Below are 21,569 nucleotides of genomic sequence, written 5' to 3' on the forward strand. Positions count from 1 at the left end.
GTGACCGCTGTACCACCTGACCACTGTCATTTAGCCCTTGATAGTGTTGCCATTGAAACACATAATTCCCAGGCATGAACGCATCATATCTTGTTCGTTAGCGAGGATTAATTAACCCTTTGCCGGAGTTTGATTGACAAGCGATCTAACCAATCATAATGCCGAATCCGCCATTTTGTTTGACAAAGCAGTCAGGATTTAGAAGATTAAACAGCTACAGCGATCTGTAATGACACATTAAAGGGTTAGTTCACCCAAAAATGAACGTTTTGTCATTTATTACTTACCCTCATGCCGTTCCACACCCGTAAGACCTTCGTTAATCTTCGGAACACAAATTAAGATATTTTAGTTGAAATCCAATGGCTCTGTGAGGCCTCAATAGGGAGTAATGACACTTCCTCTCTCAAGAGCCATAAAGGTACTAAAAACATATTTAAATCGGTTCATGTGAGTACAGTGGTTCAATATTAATATTATAAAGCGACAAGAATATTTTTGGTGCGCCAAAAAAAACAAAATATGGACTTATTTAGAGATGGCCGATTTCAAAACACTGCTTCAGTAAGATTCGGAGCACAAATCAGTGTATCGAATCATGATTCAGATCGCGTGTCAAACTGCCAACGGCTGAAATCACGTGACTTTGGCGCTCCGAACAGCAGATTCGATACACTGATTCATTTGTGCTCCGATGCTTCCTGAAGCAGTGTTTTGAAATCGGCCATCACTAAATAAGTCGTTATTTTGTTTTTTTTGGCACACCAAAAATATTCTCGTCGCTTTATAATATTAATATTGAACCACTGTACTCACATGAACCGATTTAAATATGTTTTTAGTACCTTTATGGATCTTGAGAGAGGAAGTGTCATTGCTCCCTATGGAGGCCTCACAGAGCCATCGGATTTCAACTAAAATATCTTACTTGTGTTCCGAAGATTAACGTTTTTACGGGTGTGGAACATCATGAGGGTAAGTAATAAATGACAGAATTTTCATTTTTGGGTGAACTAACCCTTTAAATAGTCACAAAACTGTTTTTATTGTTCTAATTTCTTTAAAAATGACACAATTTGCTGACCGTTCGTCAGGTGAGTCGTTCACAACAAGAGGCAGGAAAATTTGGAATAAAAATTACACAATTTAAATAACGTAAAAACGTCATTTATGATTTCATATTATATGTATACACTATAAAATATATTTTATTTATATTTACATTATTTAATAATATATTTTGGCTATTATTGATTATATTTTCTATATCCTGATATAGCTTTAAAGTCGTGCCCACCTGTTTACAAAAAGAAAGAAAATTATACATTATACGTTTAAAACGTTTTCATTCACTCCTTCAAGTGGACTATGTAATGTAGGGAATGTAAAGGAGGCGATTTTGAGCACAGCTTAGTTTCAGTATCCCAAGGAAGAACAGACTGTTCCTGACACCTCAGCGCAACGACGCGCCAAACATAAACGCTGCAATTATGATAACAGTCTACAATGTATAATGCAAGCATGTGGTAATTAATGTTCTCACATCTGCAGCTCTTTCACTGTCTTTTCACAGTCACATGAACGCTTCTGTTATAACCAAGAAAGCTCTTCCGTCGCGTCGCGTCGCGCCGCGCCGCTTGCTCGCAGCGAAGGAGGTGAAGAGGAGAGGCGGAGTCCGTCCGAATATCAAGCGCAGTTCCAGTGACGAGGATAAACGCGTACGGTGGATTCCCGCCACTCCGGCGGCTGCGCGTGGGCATCAGTGAGAGAGTTCCATATAAAAGCTCCAGCATCCTCTTCAGCCTCTGACACTCTCTGTTTGAATGATACAGTGTCTCCTCTTCCTCCTCCTCCTCCTCCTCCTGTGTTTTCTCGGAAACATTTTCCCGCAGTAGAAATTCAAATTCTCGTCTATGGTTCTGACTCAAGCTTCCAAAATGTCCCGGACCGATGAGGTGCACCGTATAACGGAGAATGTCTACAAGGTGAGTTTCACTGTGATTATTGTATTGAAAGACTTAGGATATAGTTTGTATTTATTCTGCATTGATTGTATTTTATATAGCTATTCTCTTTCAGATTTATTCATATTGCAAACTTAATATAAAATGTAGGCTAAATGTAAAGGTGTTCTCGTTTAAAGTTGCTTGCTGATGAATAACTTGCTTAAAGGGACAGTTCACCCAAAAATTAACATAGTCATCATTTACTCACCCTCATGTTGTTACAAACCTGTCACTTTCTTTTCTGGGACCCAAATAGAGATTGTGAGGGACTGACAGCCTCAGTCACTAATCACTTATTGCATCTTTTACAATGAAATTGAATGCGAGACTAGATTATGACAGAAATCATATTTTACAGTGAACTGTCCCTTTAAATAATAGAGACTAGAGGCTCATGTAATTAAAGGCAGAAATAGCTGGTTTCAGTGTAGAACCAGTTTAGCCAAATACTTGAACCTGTCATCTCATTTGTAACACACTGGGAGACATGTGAGTTTCGGGTGCCTACAGTCTGATTTCATCACTTGCATGTGAAGAAGAGCATAAAGACGTTTTAAGAGTTTGCTTTTGTGCATTTCCTCTAGTTTTGTGGTTCTTTCATGTTTGGAATTTGTGAAAAGCGTAATATGTAAATGTGTGCCCTGTTTGGATTTGTTTTGCTCTAAATGTTTTCTCGGTTTGTAATGTGGTATGAAACTGATTGTGTAAAACAGATGGAACATATCTGAGTCCCAACAGGAAAGAGTGACTAACACACTTCCATGGATCCCCACGGCATGCGCATACAAATGTACATTTACTTCTTTTCTCTGCCAGCTTTTCCCTCGTGGAGCTCACGTCTGTTGTAGTGTACCTCTTTGAAACCACCTGACTCACCAAACTAAACCTTGGTGGCTGCTGAGGCTGACCCAGTGAAGCGTGTTAGTCCAATCCTGCAGACATCTGTTAAGGGACTTTAATGTTTAGGCTGTTAATTCCAACCCATGGAGCTAATATCCTTGGCTAGAGAAAGAAAGGACACTATTATTACTTGGGCAGCAACAGCGTTTTTCTGAGCTTTTAACTTCTCTTTGGGTTCAGAGAGTATTTTTGCCTGAAACCATGTTAGCAAATGCATCTTTTTTAATGCCAATATTTTAATGTGATATGTGAAAATGAGACATCACGGCATATGCAGTACATTTCGACCATGCATATCGGTTGACAAACAGCATTCACATTAAAAAGGGAGAATAATACTATATTATCAGCACTATATATACTATAATACTATATACTATTATGTTGGATAATAATACAAGATGAGTAAAGCTTGTAAACAAACATCAATAGCAATAGGTTTAGATTAACTATGTGTGTCACACTGCTTTATATGTTGTATAATTTTCAAATTAGATAAAATCATGTATACAAAATGCATTTTTAGTGCTTTCTTGGATGTCAGTATGACTTTTTTGGCGATTCTTGTTACCTCTGGTAGGATATGTATGGTAGTTTTCATTGCAAGGGTGTGATTAGTCACATGTGCATGAGTGTTTATGAGGAAATGATAACCTGCATTTGACAAGAAAGCATACAGTATGTGAACAAACAGGAAAGCTGCTCTAACTTGGAAAGGCTCATGTGAAGTTGAAGTCAAAATGAGGTCATGATAATATCTCGGGTCCTAAGGAAGGAGGAAGTTATTTCTCTTGTACTGTAAGTCTTACTTATGGAGATACATTTTTCTTGAGCTTGGAAAAGTTGTGTAACCGGCCAAAAGAAAAGCTTTAGTTTAATAACTGGACGTTTCTTGACCACATAATCCTCCTTCAGGATTATTTTGCATGCATTAGTATTATCTTCTTGTCGAAGGCAGAAGTTTCAGAGTATTTACAGTGAAACCATCTCCAATGTTTTTATTATGACCTTTGATGAAAATTTTGACATTTTTCTGCTGGATTGTACTTGATTGATTGTTTCAGGATTAACTAAAGACATCAAGCTTACATTACCAATGTTCTCTCGTAGATAGGATGATTTTAAGCAGGATGAAATCATAATTTATAGAATTGACTATTTCAAAAAACCAAAGTATGACACACTGTTGCTATCATTAATTCTATATCCTGTGGCGTATGTTGTATTAAGTGTATGAGTGGTGAGAAGTGGGAACTCAAGTCACGACCAATGTTACCTTTAGATTTGAGCATTGAGGTTGTTTTGTCCTTTCAGACTTTAAATGGGAGAATATTCAGTTCTCATTGGGTCTTCTTTAGGCTCTGTGATTTGTATAATTATGGGTATTGTGAGGCCTCAGTGGGGTTCTCTATTATAAGAAATAAAGATACAGCGGATGCAGTGGAGCAGGAAACTGCACTCACAGATAGAAGAACAAAGTAGTGGGCCATTTGACATCATCAGGCATCATCTTTCACATCAGTGATTCTCAACTGGCGGGTCGTGATCCAGAATTGGGTTGCTGGACTGTTTTATGGCAGACAGCATGGGAAAACCTTGTTAAATGCAAATCATAAGATGCAATGTAACATGTTGTCTTATTTATATTTTGTTGTTGACATCAAATGTTGAGAGTCCATTAAAACTCTATAGTATTTTCTAGTAAACAAAAGAGTTAATTTTTAGTTTCAGCCAAATAGTTTTGAAGGACTGAAACCATTGACCGAAACTATGATGTTTAATTAGTGCTTTCCCGATGACGCGCTTTGACAGTGTGTACTGTGCACACAAAGTGGATAAGGTAAACGTAAGGTACAACAGGTATCATATTAATTTGTGGATGCTCTTTACTGTGACTGAAAATGATAGAGTGGCAATATGTAAGATATTGAGAGTCTGCTCTTTGCTGAAGAACTTTATCACATGAGAACATGACACCCTGTTCAGTTCAGTTGCCCAATTAACCAAATTTAATTACCCAAACGGTTTTCCATTTCAATTTTTGGTAAGCAATTTGGTAAAAAAAAAAATCATTTTGGTGCATCACTAGTATTTTGATACAAGTTAATCTGCCGCCTGGTAGAAGTTGTCAAATTAGACAGATGGATGGGTTACTTCCTTTATCCTCGATTCCTCTAACCATCTTCTGAAATTCTAGTCCAAGTGAACCTGCATTTTAATGGTTAACTTGAGCTAGAATACTAGAATAGACATAGTATGTGCTGACTGCAATGTATTTTGATTGCATTGAAATATTGGACATTTTCAATTGTCCTGTTCAGCTTATGTCATGTTTATAATTTAGCTTGATGTTGTTGGGCCTATTAAATTTTGTACGATAAACAATTTTGCTAATGTGTTAGGTTGCTACTTGATGTCCGAAGCAAATCTAGTTGAGAAACACATGTGACTGCATGGCTGCTTTGTCTTTTTAATGCCTTTTTTAACTTGTTATATTTTTCTACACTGATTTTGGGGGAGGAATCTGTGAAATTGATTATGAATGTGCTAAAATGTTTTGAATGGAGATGTACTACACTATTATGTGTAAAAAATATGATCAAACTGTTTAATAAACACAGAAGGTACAAAGCTTGTGAAGAACTTCAGTCCTGCCAATTTTGTGGAAATCTGCAAATCTTTCAATGGAGTTCTGCAGGCACAGATTCCATGTAACATGTCTCATGTAAAACTGGACCTGATGGCAATTCTTTGTCCAACTTCATGTGTATTTTGGGAGCATGTTGATATGTATGTTTGTGTGTACGCCGGGCAGCTGCTTAGTAATCTCACAGGACCCTGGGAGCTCGAAACAACCCGTCTGCACTTTCGAGTGACTCAGCCTGCATCTGCCAGTGTGTGTGGGCAGTGTCTCACGGGCCAATGGATTATGTGTGTCAGTACGTGCATGTGCCTCTGTCTGTGTGTGTGTGTGTGTGTGTGTGTGTGTGTGGGTAGTGTCTCGCAGACCGAACGGTCTGATCGTGTGAATGTGCCTCTGCCAAAGCGTAGGGGTTGTGTGTGAGTTCAACTTTGTGTGTGCCCACGGTGAGTAGGACAGTCAGACCTCAAAGACATTGTCATCTGTTGGAGGCTGGTTCTTTCGTACCACGCTGCAATGCCCACACCCTGACCACATGTCCACGCCTGAACTGCCCTCGTGCTGGGTAGATGTAGGTATCAGGCTGTATTGTATGTTTTTAAGAGGAATGCTGTCTTATGGGAAGTCAAAGAGTTATTCTGTTAGAATTTAATTTACTAATATTTTAGTCATAATTTAAACCACATGTGTCAAACTCCGGTCCTGGAAGGTCACTGTCCAGCAGAGTGTAGCTCCAACCAGCTCCAAAACACCTGACTGGAAGTTTTGAGTCATCCTAAAGACCTTAATTAGCTGGTTTAGGTGTGTTTAATTAGGGTTGGAGCTAAACTCTGCAGGACAGTGGCCCTTCAGGACCTGAGTTGTTTGACACCCGTGATTTAAACTCACTGTCCCTTTGGGGTTATGCAATTAATGAGAGTGGTGCTGAATAGGCGAGAGACTAGTACAGCTAGTAAAACCGTCAAAGATTACCTTTAAATCACATTTACACAACAAAACAGTGCTTATATCCACCCAAACAGTCCCTATGTTTGATGAATCTGTACCTCATTCCAAAATCAACATTATCTGTGTTTGTATGTTTGTTTGTTTTGGGTTCAGGTTTGGGTTCTCAATGAAATGAAGTGGATTGTCAGGGCGGAGGGGGGATTTCTTTATACTGCTTGCTATGAGTTTTGGGTTTTCTTTCTCTTTTGATTACCCATTTCGTATGCATAGCAATTAGAAAAGCACAGTATGTGTCGCCTTGGCATTATATACCAAGTCCTAGTTTCTACTTTTCCTCTTATCTTACTCCAAGTCATCTGGTAAGCTTTAAAAGAATATAGATGTCATTAAAAATCTGTCCTAAATATTATTTTTTTGTTTGTTTTTGTGCTGTAAGCTGTCAGATCGAAGACAGATGGTAGCTTAACAGCATGTTGGACGAAAGCTGTTGGACTGTGTTTTTGCGTTTGTGTTTTTTGACTGTCTTTGATACCTCTGAAGGGAATGGGATTCTTTGTTGAGACAAGTAGATCACAAAAGCTTCCGTAAAGGGCAAAGCTTATGACTTTATGCAGAAACCTGGTACTTACAGATGGCTGCATTATGAGTGTGCTGCCTTCCTTCATTATGCCATGTTTTATTGATTAATTTATGTCCTGCTTTCTGGACTCTTGGCTGAAGCGGAACAGCACAGTGACCTGTGTTGTTGCTTTTCTACATTGAAAATATGTTTTCACAGTGTATTAGATGTGAATGTGTTGGTTTTCTGGTAAATAGACAGACATTTGTTAATCAGGAGTTGTCATTTCAACAAATATTAGTTCTAAAAATATGTGTTCATTTAAATTCAACAGTTTTTTTGTTCTTATTTCATATCAATACATCGATTGTATAATATATAATAATATAATTATAAAATAAGTCATGAGTCATGCTGTGCTCTTTGTTTGATTGACTCGCGCATTTGCAGCGGACTTACATGCGGACCTGTCATTTAGCAATTACTGCCATCTAGTTTATGTAAAAATTAAACGCTTTAGTCTAATTCCAGTGTATAGGCTTAGTCAGTGCTCTAATGTAACATGGGATTGTATTTTTGTCGGTGTGGTGTTATGGTTAAAGCTAGGGGTTAGTAGTAACCAGATTAAATAGTTTTATGTGTGCATCCAGATGGAGAGAGAGACTGCACTGTTGCCTCTGTGTAATTTGTAGGTGAGAGTCTGGCCAGCTGTTTGAACGAAGCCTGGCCAGTAATGATGAAAGAGTGAATGAGAAAAAGAAGAGGAAAGATTTTATTTTGCCAGCAGCACACCATCAGATTATCCTCATAGGCACAAAATGTTTTTGTACTTTCATATAAAAATCGCACAGATACACAGAGACATCTGTGTGCTCTAATGAATTCTTTTATAATCATCTAGACTTTAATAGTCTAAATGATTATAAAGGAATTCATTAAACAACAAGCAGCTTGATGATGAGAACCACTTCAGAATGATTTATCGATGGAAAATATCTAATTTGCTTAGATCTGCAAAGAAACTATATTAGAATAACTAGATTTTTACATTTTCTGAAGAAAATTATTGGTTGTCTATGCAAACTGGTTTCTTACTTAGAGTCCTCTCCCATGTCTATTATATTTTGGTCCTTAGACACATCACTTTAATCACAGGGCTGTGATATCTGTGTCTCAAACCCAAAGTTGATCTGCTTATGTGTGCAATATTTTGGCTCTGCCCCCCCCCCCCCTCATTCCACTCCATGGGTTAATGTGGTCCTTTGGCTGCCATGATGGAGGTTATTATGATTGAAGAGGAGTCTGTTTCTGTCATGCCTGTTATGAATAGACAGCAGGGCAAAAATACTACTGTCATGCCTGCCAGGCAGAGTGGTTTGAGTGGGTACCAGAGTAAGGATGGAGGATGGAATTGGCAAGGAATGAGAGAAACCTATTACAATATCCTTAATGCACAAATGTGTAAGGTTACAGTGAAGATGTTCTATATTTGTCTTGATCATTCTGAAAATTGCAAATTTACCCTGCAAGTGATATGGTAGCAGTCTAACAGTGTGAATGCAAATTGTCAAAAAATGTCTGGGAAAATTCATCAATTTCACACAAATCAAAAGAAAAATATATATATTTTGTATACTATTGCTTCCAATTCTAGGTAACCTACTGTAATACTAAAAAAAATTCTGAAGAGTATAAAATATTATAGAGTAATTATTGTTTAATCTTATTGATACATATACATATCTCACATAATTGACCTAAAATGGGCTTTCTGTTATTCATGCAAAATATAATTTGGTGTCTTTAACAGTCAGAGAGGGCAAGAGGAGGAGATACAATAGAATGAGAGACATTCTTCGAAGGTGAAAGGATGGGAAACAATTTGATGCATATGTGTGTTTGAGACAGGAGGAGATAATGGTGGAATCTTTGCAGTGACATTTCATCCCAGATCTCATGGGAGGGTACCGTACACCAGCAGGAAGACGAAACCGTGTATGTGTGCATAAACCCCCCCACACACAGCCCCATTATATACATTCATTATACACAGGCACATGTACCAGCACATGCATCTCAGCCATTTTCATCATTGTCTCCTAGCATTGAAATTGAAATTGCGACTCACTCATTTCTCATCGGCATTTCTGTGAATGGATTAAGGTGTTGGAATGGAGGGGGACACAGTGTTCCATCAGTCAAAGGTAATGAGCTCTAGCTGCAGAAACTCCCCCTCCTGCTGCGATCAGATGGTATGATCCAAACGTGCGGGGAATAGGAATGCACTGTAGCAGAGAGTAATGCGGGGGAATTCCGACACAACCATATATGGGCACGGAAGTCATTCTCTCTCCATCTCACCTCTCCAAGCTCACTCTGAAGTGGGATGCACACGCAGTGCTGATGTTCACGGTGAACTCGCACAGGCACACATACACCCACACACGTACACAGACAGGGGCTCATCTGAAATGGAAATTGGTAAGATGAGCGCCAGGGCGGCTTGTAGGAGTGAGACAGCTGTAACTAAATGGCATGCAGCATCCGCAGTGGACACAGAAAGATCTTTGTCCATGTGGGAAGCTGGAGGCAGTCTCTGCAGAGTACCCACATCCCATATCAGGGCCTAATACTCTTGCTGTTATTGTTGTAGTGTAATAAAATGGTAAAACTGATCTGAAATCAGTGTTGTCTTGAAGCTAGGAAAGTGTGTGCAGCCACAGAGAGTCTGATATTTACTTATAGTTTTTACTTGATTTCACGAGTTCGCCTGCCCATTCAGACTGAATGGTTAATGGTAAAACAAACTTGGCTTGCTGTCCTCGAAGGAGGCTCGAACCCGAGGCTCGGCTCGAGCTCCGAGTTAAACCCCCCTATAACAGTACTGCATAGAGGGAGAACAAGAGAAATAGAGGAGGAGATGGGGAGGAGGAGGGATGCTGGAAGAATTGTCGCTGGGATGACGCAGTGACTGCTGCTTATATACGCTTGTAATGATGATTGACAGGGCTGAATGTTTAGGCTCCTCCCGAACCTACGTTTTGAACTACATTAAACATATGTTCAATACCAATCCTTTAAAGTCACTATGAAACTGAAGTAACAGATCTTTTCTGCAGTATTGTAACATACATTCGAATGAAATAGATTATCTAAAAAGAAAAAACTTTGACTTGGTTCTATGCATCTGTTGTTGATTGGATGGAAGATCGGCTGAATGTCAGCTTGCAGTTGATTGTTAGAAATGGGCAAAATTTAAGTGGACCAAAAGATTGGAGAAGTCTGGCATACATCACCACAGAGAAGTCTGTTGTTTCACCGGAAGATTGAGTTGTGACATTTTGATTGAGAATTATGAGGTCAAAAAAAGAAACATTTTATTTACAGTGAAGTCATTAACATGCATTTTGAAATTACATATGGTGAATTATCATTTAATTCTGACATTAATTATCTTGTTGCAGAACGATATATGTATACTGTACATACACACAAACACACACACACACACACACACATATATGCATAGCATAGCATAGATATTCTTACAATATTTAAATTACAGTGTTTCAGGGTGCAAGTGGTCTTTCTGAACAATTAAGTGAAAGCACCTAGTTGGAAAAATGCACACTTAAAGCCTGGGTCACCTTGAGCTTGTAGTTATTTAGCGAGTGAAACTATCCTGCCCATATTTAGTTTATTGTTCTCTATATACTTGCAGAATAATGGCATAAAGTTGCAAATTTGTGTCTTTGTAATTATAGTGGCCCCAATAATTTTAAGCCACACTTAAAAATGTATGGTCATGCAGTGACATTTATGCACTGTGATGTACGTGTCCAAATACTTTTTGAGGCCAACTGCGTATCATTCTAATTAGTGTAATAATTTTAGTATTTATTTTTAGTTTATTTCCAGCATTGATTAATATAATTAATGGACAGTGTAATGCAATGCTTTGAACAGAAGGTTAGCCATTTAAAATCAACCCTGACATTTGGGTTCAAAAACCTACTCAGACACACTGATTAATATACATCATCATTATCCATTTCGCTACTCAATTGTCCTGAGGCCATAGGACTCAAGAGCGTTACATAACGCTGAACAGCAGGAAGCTTTTGCCAGACTGCAACTCACATCAGTGGCCACACGGCTGCTTTAAACATGTTTTACTGTGTATGTTGAAGACATAAAGATGAAAATGGGCACTTGTGCAGTGCACCCACCTGACACTGTAGCATAGATTGTTAAAGGACTGACACACACGCACACACACCCACACATAGAGACACAAGAGTTGATTACATTCATCAATCTGCTCTAAGCTGTCTGAGACTGCAGCTGCATTAGCTTCACATCACAGATTTGTGTTGTAGCAGGTTTATATACCACATAAGATGTTGATATATAAGGGTGTGTTTGTGGTAAATGAGGCATGTTTACAACCTTGCTAGTTCAACAAATACTAACCATTCTAAATGTATTACCATGAAATAGCCAGTCTGTGTGCATGTGCGCAGAGAAAATTTGAGCAGGGACTCATTCATATTCTCAAAGGCACCTTATGCTTTAGTTGGTTTATCAAGGCATTCTCAGAGTAAAGTTAAAAGTTGCAACAGAATTGATGCACTGAACATTTTTTTTTGGCACAAATACTGTACATTTCTGCTGATGTGGTTGGATATCTGTTAATGGACTGTGGAAATAGTGCTTCATTTGATCCTCTGCACTATTTTACAAAAAAGGGAAAATTATGCATTTTCTCCAGTGAGCGTCTGTGTTATCTAATAAAACCATTCATGTCTAGTTCTGTACTTTATACTGTAATATATGTCTATCTAATGAAATGATTCATATCTAGTTATGTACTTTATACTGTAATATATGCACACCTTAATTTCAGGAGGGAGCATACAATTCCCCTCAGCAGTTTTTGAACTGGCAGTCCAGCTGATAGAATATGCATCAATATAAAATCTCGCTCATTAGTTAAGACTATTAATTACATCCTAATGAACATGTCTGTAATGAAGTGCTGAAAAATTACATGGTAATCTGTGTTTAGTGTCTGGCAGAGCCGCACCGAGAAGAAAATGACATCTAATCGGGGGTTTGGTTGCTCTCGTTCATGCTTGTTAAACATAGATTGATTGCTGTGGGACTAATCAAGGAAAAAGAGTTTTCCCAGCGGAGTGTTTTTAATGCTTTTAATGATTAGATGTTGGGTGGACATCAGCTTGGCACTGGTTCATGTATAATAATGAATTCTCTAGGATGGAGCTCTGTGGAAAATATTGAGGAGAGGAAAAGCAGTTTGGTTAAATTTATTGGCTTGGTCCACATAGAATGGACGAGATTTTAAGGTTTGCGATGCAATGCATTCTTGACATTTACACTCTTTTTATTGCTTTATGTGTAACCATAGCACTTAAATTGGACATATATTATACTGATATCATTAATGGATTTTAAAATGTGCAGAAATTATAGACTTCACCATTATGTTTTAACAAAACACCCTGGTCCTTGCATGAATACCAGTCACACATTTCACCTCATGCATATGATCATCTCATAGGAATGTGGTGCAGTGAGATCCATCACACTATGATTGTGTAATTCCTTCCTTGATGAAAACATGCCAGCTGTGCTTGCTTTGCATCCAACCATGAATTTCTCCTGTGCCTTTATTTGGTCTCATCTCTTTTGTTGGTGTTTGTTTGTAGGTCTGTGTTTCCTTTTTCCTTTATAAAGACTTTATAATGAAGATTACTACCCCTGGACAGACTCCGCTGTATGACTGTATGCAGCAGATGATGAATTACATAAGAAATAATTGTGAGTTGAGATGTTAGATAAGACGTGACAGTGAGAGAAAGATAAGGAGGTTTATGAATGATTCACTTGCGGTTGATTTAGTTGCCTTGTCTGTTTCTTGCTCTCTTTTTAACTTTGTTGTTTAGCTGTTTGTGCAAGTTTGGCATATTTGCAAAGTTTGAACTTAAACATTTATTTGAAAGAATATTTACACAAAATTTCATTGAAAAATGGCAAAGGTGAAATTCTGTTAATTGGCCTAGTGGGCATAGAGATTTGCCAATGCCTGTTATCTAAAGAGCTAAAGTAGCCTGTTTAGATACAATGTCCTTTTACTAGTTTGCAAAAAATGTTATTAATTGCATGTTCTCAGAGTTTTGTCCATTTATAAAGGCTTCTGAATCACAATTTTCTCTGCAGCAACACACTTACAGGAAAAAAAAAACATTCTGTCTTTGTCCTCATTTTCACTGGAAACCTGCTTTCATTGTAACTGGATCACAGGGTGGGGGGATTTGGGATATTCCCAAGAAATCATATTACTGTCGACCTTAATTGAGCACATAAACAACTTCACTCCAATTCTGTAAAACCTAGAGTGGAGACTTTCATTCATATAGCTTCATTCTCTCTCTGTAGCTGCCACAGTATTTGTGTTGTACTTTATTTCTGTTTTTTTGTACATCCTCTGTTCTTCTTGGCTAGATCCTGTCTCCTGGTATACTATTTTTGAACCCCTTTTCTGTCTCTTTATATGCCGCCCTATTATTTTTGAAGCTGTGATAAAGCCTGTAAAAACAGGAACAACGTGACATTGGGGAAAACGTGCTCAGAACAAATTCATCAAGTTGAGATTTCACTTTGAATGGAGCTTTTTTAAAAAAAGGATGAAGTCTCCTCAGTATGAGGAGTTTCAACAGAAAATGAATAGATTTTAAAGGGCAACTCTTAATGTTGGATTAGGTGAGTCAGGCTGTGGGTAGATCTCCACATATTCCCACAATCCTGTGCTCACTAGCAACAAAGGAACGGCAAATCCCAGCTGGCATAATGCCCTCCAAGTCCCACTAATGAGAGTGTTCTGTAAGGTGGGGGCGTGAGAGCTCTGACTCTTTCTCTCTCTACATCCATCTTTCTTGGTATCTGTACATGCATTGCATCTTCATATCCACATGTATCACCAATAGACAGACAGTTTATTCTAATATGGAGTTAAGAATTAAAAGTTAACCTGTTCAATTATCAGCATACTTAAAGGTGCCCTAGATTGTTTTTTTACAAGATGTAAAATAAGTCCTAGGTGTCCCCTGAATGTGTCTGTGAAGTTTCAGCTCAAAATACCCCATAGATTTTTTTTAATGAATTTTTTTAACTGCCTATTTTGGGGCATCATTAACTATGCACTGATTTTTTCAGCACGGCCCCTTTAAGAGATGCGCTCCCTCTGCCCCACGAGCTCTCGACTATAATACAGTGCATTTACAAAGTTCACACAGCTAATATAACCCTCAAATGGATCTTTACAAGATGTTCGTCATGCATGCTGTATGCATGCTTCGAATTATGTGAGTAAAGTATTTATTTAGATGGTTACGTTTGATTCTGTGTGAGTTTGAGGCTATGCTCTGTGGCTAAAGCTAACATTACACACTGTTGGAGAGATTTATAAAGAATGAAGTTGTGTTTATGCATTATACAGACTGCAAGTGTTTAAAAATGAAAATAGCAACGACTCTCGTCTCCGTGAATACAGTAAAAACGATGGTAACTTTAACCACATTTAACAGTATATTAGCAACATGCTAACGAAACATTTAGAAAGACAATTTACAAATATCACTTAAAATATCATGATATCATGGATCATGTCAGTTATTATTGCTCCATTTGCCATTTTTCGCTGTTGTTCTTGCTTGCTTACCTAGTCTGATGATTCAGCTGTGCACAGATCCAGACGTTAATACTGCCTTTCCTTGTCTAATGCGTCGAATGGGCTGGCATTATGCAAATATTGGGGTCATACATATTAATGATCCCGACTGTTACGTAACAGTCGGTGTTATGTTGAGATCCGAGTGTTTTCCGGAAGTCTTTTAAACAAATGAGATTTACATAAGAAGGAGGAAACAATGGGGTTTGAAACTCAATGTATGTCTTTTCCATGTACTGAACTCTTGTTATTCAACTGTGCCGAGGTAAATTCAAATTCTGATTCTAGGGCACCTTTAAATATGTGACCTCCCATTATGCCCAGTACACAATGTACGATTTTGGACTGTCCCAGAAGAAAGATGACCAATCGTGGCAATTTCTGTGGTCGTGGCTCCTAAACGGTGGTCCTACGTCATACAGTAGCTATGTTTCCATCACCCTGTTTTTATGCGCATTTTGAAGTATCAGAAACGAGTGATGGAAACGAAAATCCCTTAATTCACAGAAAAGTTTTTAAGCTCGCTTGAGTTAGGCCTAATGCGAATAATAGGAGACAGAAACGCATTTGCTGAATAAATTCTGTTGTTGCAAACATTGAACCCACGTGACTAATCGGCTGTTTCCGCTGATGGTGTTGAAACAGACATATTATATACATTCATGGTTGATTCTGTTATGATGCTTTAATTCTGGATGTACTAGAGCTCGTATATGTGTGTGTGCAATGCATTTTCCCTTTGGGGCTTGCCGTAGATAGGCAAGGGTCGTGCACACTTTTGTACTGGAGTGTCGCAGGTTTTTCAGGGTTGTCCTCCTCTCACATGTGTGTGACGCTTAATAAAGTTGAGAAGTGTTCAGATGACTCTTATTTATTGTTTTCTTATAGGTCCTGTCCATATAAACACAGGTATTTTCAAAACCACAGCTTTTTCTATGCGGTTTGGCCATTCGTCCACACGTTAACGCAGTTTCCGAGCCACTGAAACTAAACTTTTTTGAAAATTTGTTGTCGTGTAGACGGTGAAACCGGAGATTTTGGCTTGTGACGTCAGAACTGGAACCAGTATTAACCTTTTTCCTGGCTTCTGATTGGCCAACATGGCTTTATGTTTAGGGTTATATTGCCACCTGTTGGTTTGGCATGCTCTTGACAGCGCTTCATAGCGCATTTATGCATTTTCATGTTTATAAAAATACCCGTGTATGTGCGAACTAGGCCTTATTCATAAGTGTTTAGGTAAACCTTTCATGAATGCTTGGTCACAGTGTTTTATTTAGGCTACTGTTGGTTAGTAGGCTACCAATACCACCGTCATCCACTCTAACAACTTGATGGAAATGCATCTAATTCGCATTATTTATTTTTTTCCTTTTTTGCGAACTTTGAAAAGATTTGCTTCACGTTTGGATGGAAACCCAACGAGTGAGAGAGGTTCGAAGACAGCCGTTGTCACAGTCTTGCGACCAAAGACAGCCTGCAATTTTCTGACAGTGTCAGAAATTTAGTATGATCATCTCACAGTGTGTTTGCTGCTATGACTACGTCTACTGACTAGCCAATAAAAATGCGTCATGAAATGGCGTATTGATCAACGCGGCATGTCACTTAAACTTAAAAACTATTTACCCCAAGCTCCATTTGGAAAATTGGCATGGCAAGCCTCTTTTCCCTAGCTATGACCACATCCATATTCTCCAATTTTGCTTCCTTTTTTTTTCAGCACACATAAAAAAAACACAATTGCCAAAGTGCGATTAATTTTGTTCAATTTTTTTTACCACTAGCATGCTGATGATGTTTTATTCTTCTATACTAACTTGTATTGTAGTCTACGATTCAATAGGTGTAATCATCGTATAGTTTACATACATGTCCTATAGTGTGATTTGTAATGATCTTATAGGATTGTCGAAATCGCACACTCTGTAGCAGGCATAAAACTTCTTGTATTTTTCCCACTGATGTTCTTGGTAGTGGTGAGTATGCCTGTTAAACTGTTGCTGTTGTGCTGACTAAAGCTGTGCTATTTCTGTTGCAGTCCATCATGGAGCAGTTCAACCCTTGCTTGAGGAACTTTGTTGCCATGGGGAAGACTTACGAGAAGGCCCTCTCCAGTGAGTACATCAGCGGCTTGTTCATTATCACTCTTGCAGGCAATGAGCCAGCTATTCAGGCTCTTGTTTCATTGGTCTGCTTTAATTTTTGAGAAGAAATTGCCTGAAATTCATGCTTACGGGGAGCTCTGCTCCTTGACACTCCTTGGTTGCATACATATTCACGACTAAAATAAAAACTCAAATCAAATTCTTGTATAGAAATCTAGTAGAATGTTTTTTAAATGTTTGTTGAATGTTTGTTAAGAATTAATGTATTTGTTTGTGGGGCGGAAGGCTTCCTGTTCCTTCGTACTGATGATGTCATAGAATGTTACATGTCCAAATCCATCTGCACCCTGAAACCCCCTAAACATCCATCTGGTTCATGCATGTAGCATCTCCAGAGCTGTCACATACATGTAACCAATGACGCTCGATGATGTATTTCTGTTATATGTGCGGACCTCTGTGTGTGTCTTCAAGATGTTGACTGGACAAGGACGTAGGCGTTTCAGGGCAAAAAATATGCACTGGGAGGAAGGGAGAGTAAAATGGAACAGAGAACAGGCATAAATAGGCCAGAGAGAGCTCTGGGAGCAGACACAGTCCCGCAGAGGGAGCGAAAAGGGAACAGGGAAGATGTATATTCAGGACAAGAATGGTACGTCATTGCAAGGAGGGCGAAATATGGTGAAAACGACTATAGGTAGCACAGGTATTTGTGTTCAATGCAACACTTAAATGCCATTTTCTGCATTGCCTCTTTCTTTTACAATGCTTTATGCTGAGAATAATAATTTACTAACATTGTCTCATTTTTATCTTCTAACACTCTTGAAAAACAGCTTTTTATGACAAACCTTAACCAGGTGCGACGCAACAAGATGACAAGCAGTTTGTCTGTCCATACTGAACACGAAAATCAAACTTGTGACCTAATTAATCACAAAACAGCCAATTACAACAGTTTCTGCTGTTTGTGCACTCTCTTGCACTCGCAGCACAATTTAGCAATAAGAACACAAACCTTGTATTTTCATGCTTTTTCTGTTTGTTATTTAATATCCAATATAATATCAGACTCTAAACTTGCACAGTCTCTCCTCATCCATGTTTGATGTTTAATATGTAGTCAGGGAGATTTCGATGTGGGTGAGGCTACATGGCTTGATGCAGAAGAGAGAAGAGAGAAAAAAACAACTGGCAGACAAAATCTGGTGTCACTCATTGCGATCGTGGCTGGTTAGAAAAATTCAGAATAACATGAAAGAGATAGCCTAACTTTTAAATTACTTGTCCCTTTTATCACGTCGCTTCTGGTTAGAACACATTGTTAGGGAGATTAAAACAGATTGCTAAACCCAGAGGATTTGCATTAAAATCAGGTAAATAATGGTGCCACATTGTTTAATCTCAGGGTATAATGTGTACAGAGTTCCTGTGTTCAGTTTAGGCTCACGGGCAGGACAGAAGCTTCAGGACAAATCCCTGCAGAGTTTTAGCACTGTGCCAAGTACTGCAGAAAACCAATCATTTCACTCACCATTCCGGAGTCCATCTGATATTTTATGAGGCAGAAAATACAAGAAAAAGACCAATGCTCTGGAGGGTAGACCACGAGAGTGTGTGTATGTGTGCGAGAGTGTGAAGTCTGAGAGATAAGGTTAAAAATAGACCCAACTAGAGTGAGATTTGTGCTTCCATCTTTGTAGATCAGACTGGGCTGTAGCTACGGAAGTTCGCAGAATCCATCATGGGAATTTGCCGGAGTTGTAAATATGCCAGGTCTTGCAGGCAGCAGAGTGGAAACCCTCTAATGACTAGTGCAGATGGTGGCCACTGGGCATTTGCAAGTTTTTGGGTTGCTTGGCAAATGCAAGTAACCAATGATGAAACTAACAGACGGTTTGAAGATAATGAAATATCTTAGTACAGAAAAGAAACATTGGCTGCAAATGTTCAACAGTGGCTTGCAGACAAGGAGATTTTGGAGGTCCATTTGCACGCCCTAAAGCAGATGATTGTTTTGAGATGTCTTGTGCATAAGCAGCTGTTAAGCCTAAAGGATCTCCCTCCTTTGCCTGTTCCTTGGAAATGTTGGAGGACTCTTAGAAATAAAGGATTTAAAAAGGGTTAGGAGGTTAGAAAATTAATTAGAAAAAGAAAAATTAGTGACCAAAGACCTTAACATCTGTATTCGATGGAGACTTGTGTCTGCACTAAGCAGGAGAATATCACATATATACTTGCAATGTGATAACTGGGTATAGATTGGGCTTTTCTGTGGTTTTTAACTTTGGATTGTCTCTTGTGGCTGATCAGTGTTTCCTCAGAGATGGCTGGAGAGACTTTCTGTCCTATTTTTCAGACCTCTGTAATCCTCTTTCCTTCTGCTGCCTCTCTCAATTCTTTACCCCTCACCACTCAGCCTAACCGCTGGAGCACCAAAGCCCCCAGATTTCCCCCTCTAATCCCTCACAACCAGGACGCACCTTATCCTGAGCCTGGGATTTGCGCGGACACTAGCATATAAGTCTATACATTCATATGTGACTGGGCTGCCATTGGTGTAGTCTAGCCACCTCCACCCAAACACTCCTTCTGCAGTGAATTGGGATGGTCATACAGCATATTTAAGTTGATATGAGTGTCAACAAGTCTGTTTTAAACAGACCAACAAGTACGGTCTGTTTAAAATGTCAGAAAACAGAAAGAGATGTTACAACACAAATGCATGTGTCAACATGCTTGTGTACTGAATAATGAATTAGATGCCTTTTCATTTTATGGCTGATAACTGATAAATGGCTCATTAAAATTTATGAGCATCAATGACAAATCTCTCATTGTGTAAAATGTGTGGTCAATACTGCCGCTTCCTACACAGAGTATGCATGATTGCAAATTCGAAAGTAAAATTGTAAAGCGAGCACCCCCAACCCTGGTGTTTTCGGTAATAAAATTTCCTCACTGTGACATCCAGTACTGGAACAGATACATTGTACATCCCTAGAATTGCAGGATTTTGAGACAATGAACAAAATAAATGTGCATAGCGACATTTCTTTGTTCGCATACTTACATTATATGTCTCAGGCCATATTGTTAAATGTACCAGGGTGCTGCTTGTTCTTCCAATGAAAACTGAAAGCAAGTCTAGACAAAATATTTCCAGTGGACAAAAAAACCCCCTCAAAAACATGCATTGAAAATTAGGCATGACCTATGCTCCTGTATTGGATGCACTTCTACCCCTTACAACCTTTTAAATTTGCATCAAATTAAATATGCTGTGTCGATTTGTATGATTCTTACTTGATTTTAAAATGATGAAAGTCTATCGACTGAAGTCAAGGCAGAACTTGGCTTATTCTACTGCTACACACGCTAACCTTCGCTAACCACTTGCTCGGTACCTTCTGGTTCTAAATTTCACTGTGCTCCAAGACACTTTGTGCTTCTTGGCCCTTTCCCGACTCGCTAAACTGCCATGATCCTCTGGCTCCGATTGAGCCTGATTCAGAGCCAGCCCTTCTCTTCCATGGTGACGCAGAAGAGGCACAGCTGTCCCTGTGGTGGGACCTCACACAGAATGAGTGATTGCTTTCGGTAATGCGCTATCTGATGTGAATGTTCAGTTTTGGAGGGTATCAAACTTTTTTGTTTGTTTTTTATTTTAAAGTAATGGTACTTTTGCTATTCATTGCTCACCAATCACAAGCTCCACCCCCACCTCCCCAGTTCTCTGGCCAAGACATCATAGAACATATAGAGCTTAAAGCTTTCCCATCCACCACTCCTGTTTTCATAGATGCTGCACCTGTGGGTTGAGGGAAGCTTCGGGTTAGCAAGTTAGCACAACCCCGATTCTTATGTCCCCAATGCTTCCATGTTTCCAGGTGTGACATTTGCAGCAAAAGGCTACTTCGACGCACTGGTGCGGATGGGAGAGCTGGCCAGCGAGAGTCACGGCTCTAAGGATCTTGGTGAGTTATAGACTGTAGCTGCAGTGCCCCCTGTGGTTGGGAGGGGAATTGCAAAAGAGAATACCTTATGGTTTCAGTGTGAATGGCTTTGGATGTATGAGAACGTAGTACAGCATATCTAAGAGTGTATCTTTGGACATAACACACATGTACAAATGTACACACTCTGCAGATTCATTCATTTGCTCATTGGTGTTTGGTTTAGATTATGTTCATTCTATCCTGTTGTCTTATTTCTGTGTCTCTCTATGAATGATCATCCAACTGTAACAATTAAGATTTAGATTTAGGGAGTTATGATTAGATTATAAAACCATTCTTGATGCATCTCAACTTTTTATGAACAGTCTAAGTGTGCCCTTTCATGACCTTAAACTTTGCCATTCGGCTGTGCATGAGAACAAACCATCTTTTTTTCAATTGTGATTTATGTTAATGCATTAATGGTACCTTTAAACCATATCAAAAAGTTTGTGTAATTTTTTTCTCAGCATGCCACTTCAGATGGCATCTTTCCCATCTTTGCTAGGTAAAGTCATGTTCTTGAAATATTTCAGTTTAGTGTAAGTTATTGCACATCACATGATACCTTTTTATTATCTATAATATTTTGTCTTGCATATGTTTTCCCCATTTAATCAATTTAAAATGAATGTAAATTTTGAATTCACCATGAAGCT

General features: G+C 38.8%; 1 protein-coding gene across 9 annotated transcripts in view; it reads left to right on the top strand.

The window, feature by feature from the left end:
- Positions 1 to 1,689: 1,689 nt before the first annotated feature.
- The window catches only part of baiap2b (BAR/IMD domain containing adaptor protein 2b), a 62,040-nt gene continuing 42,160 nt past the window's right edge, over positions 1,690 to 21,569 (top strand). For 7 of the 9 annotated variants that reach the window (XM_048170429.1, XM_048170431.1, XM_048170427.1 and 4 more), the window contains exons 1-3: positions 1,690 to 1,985; positions 16,846 to 16,921; positions 20,803 to 20,889. In XM_048170429.1, the coding sequence (XP_048026386.1) occupies positions 1,914 to 1,985; positions 16,846 to 16,921; positions 20,803 to 20,889 (235 nt within the window). In that variant the 5' untranslated portion in view covers positions 1,690 to 1,913. The remainder of the gene's footprint in view (positions 1,986 to 16,845; positions 16,922 to 20,802; positions 20,890 to 21,569) is intronic. The other 2 variants (XM_048170433.1, XM_048170434.1) reach the window with 1 other exon arrangement.

Source organism: Megalobrama amblycephala, linkage group LG20 (genome assembly GCF_018812025.1).
Source record: "Megalobrama amblycephala isolate DHTTF-2021 linkage group LG20, ASM1881202v1, whole genome shotgun sequence".
Lineage (NCBI taxonomy): Eukaryota > Metazoa > Chordata > Actinopteri > Cypriniformes > Xenocyprididae > Megalobrama > Megalobrama amblycephala.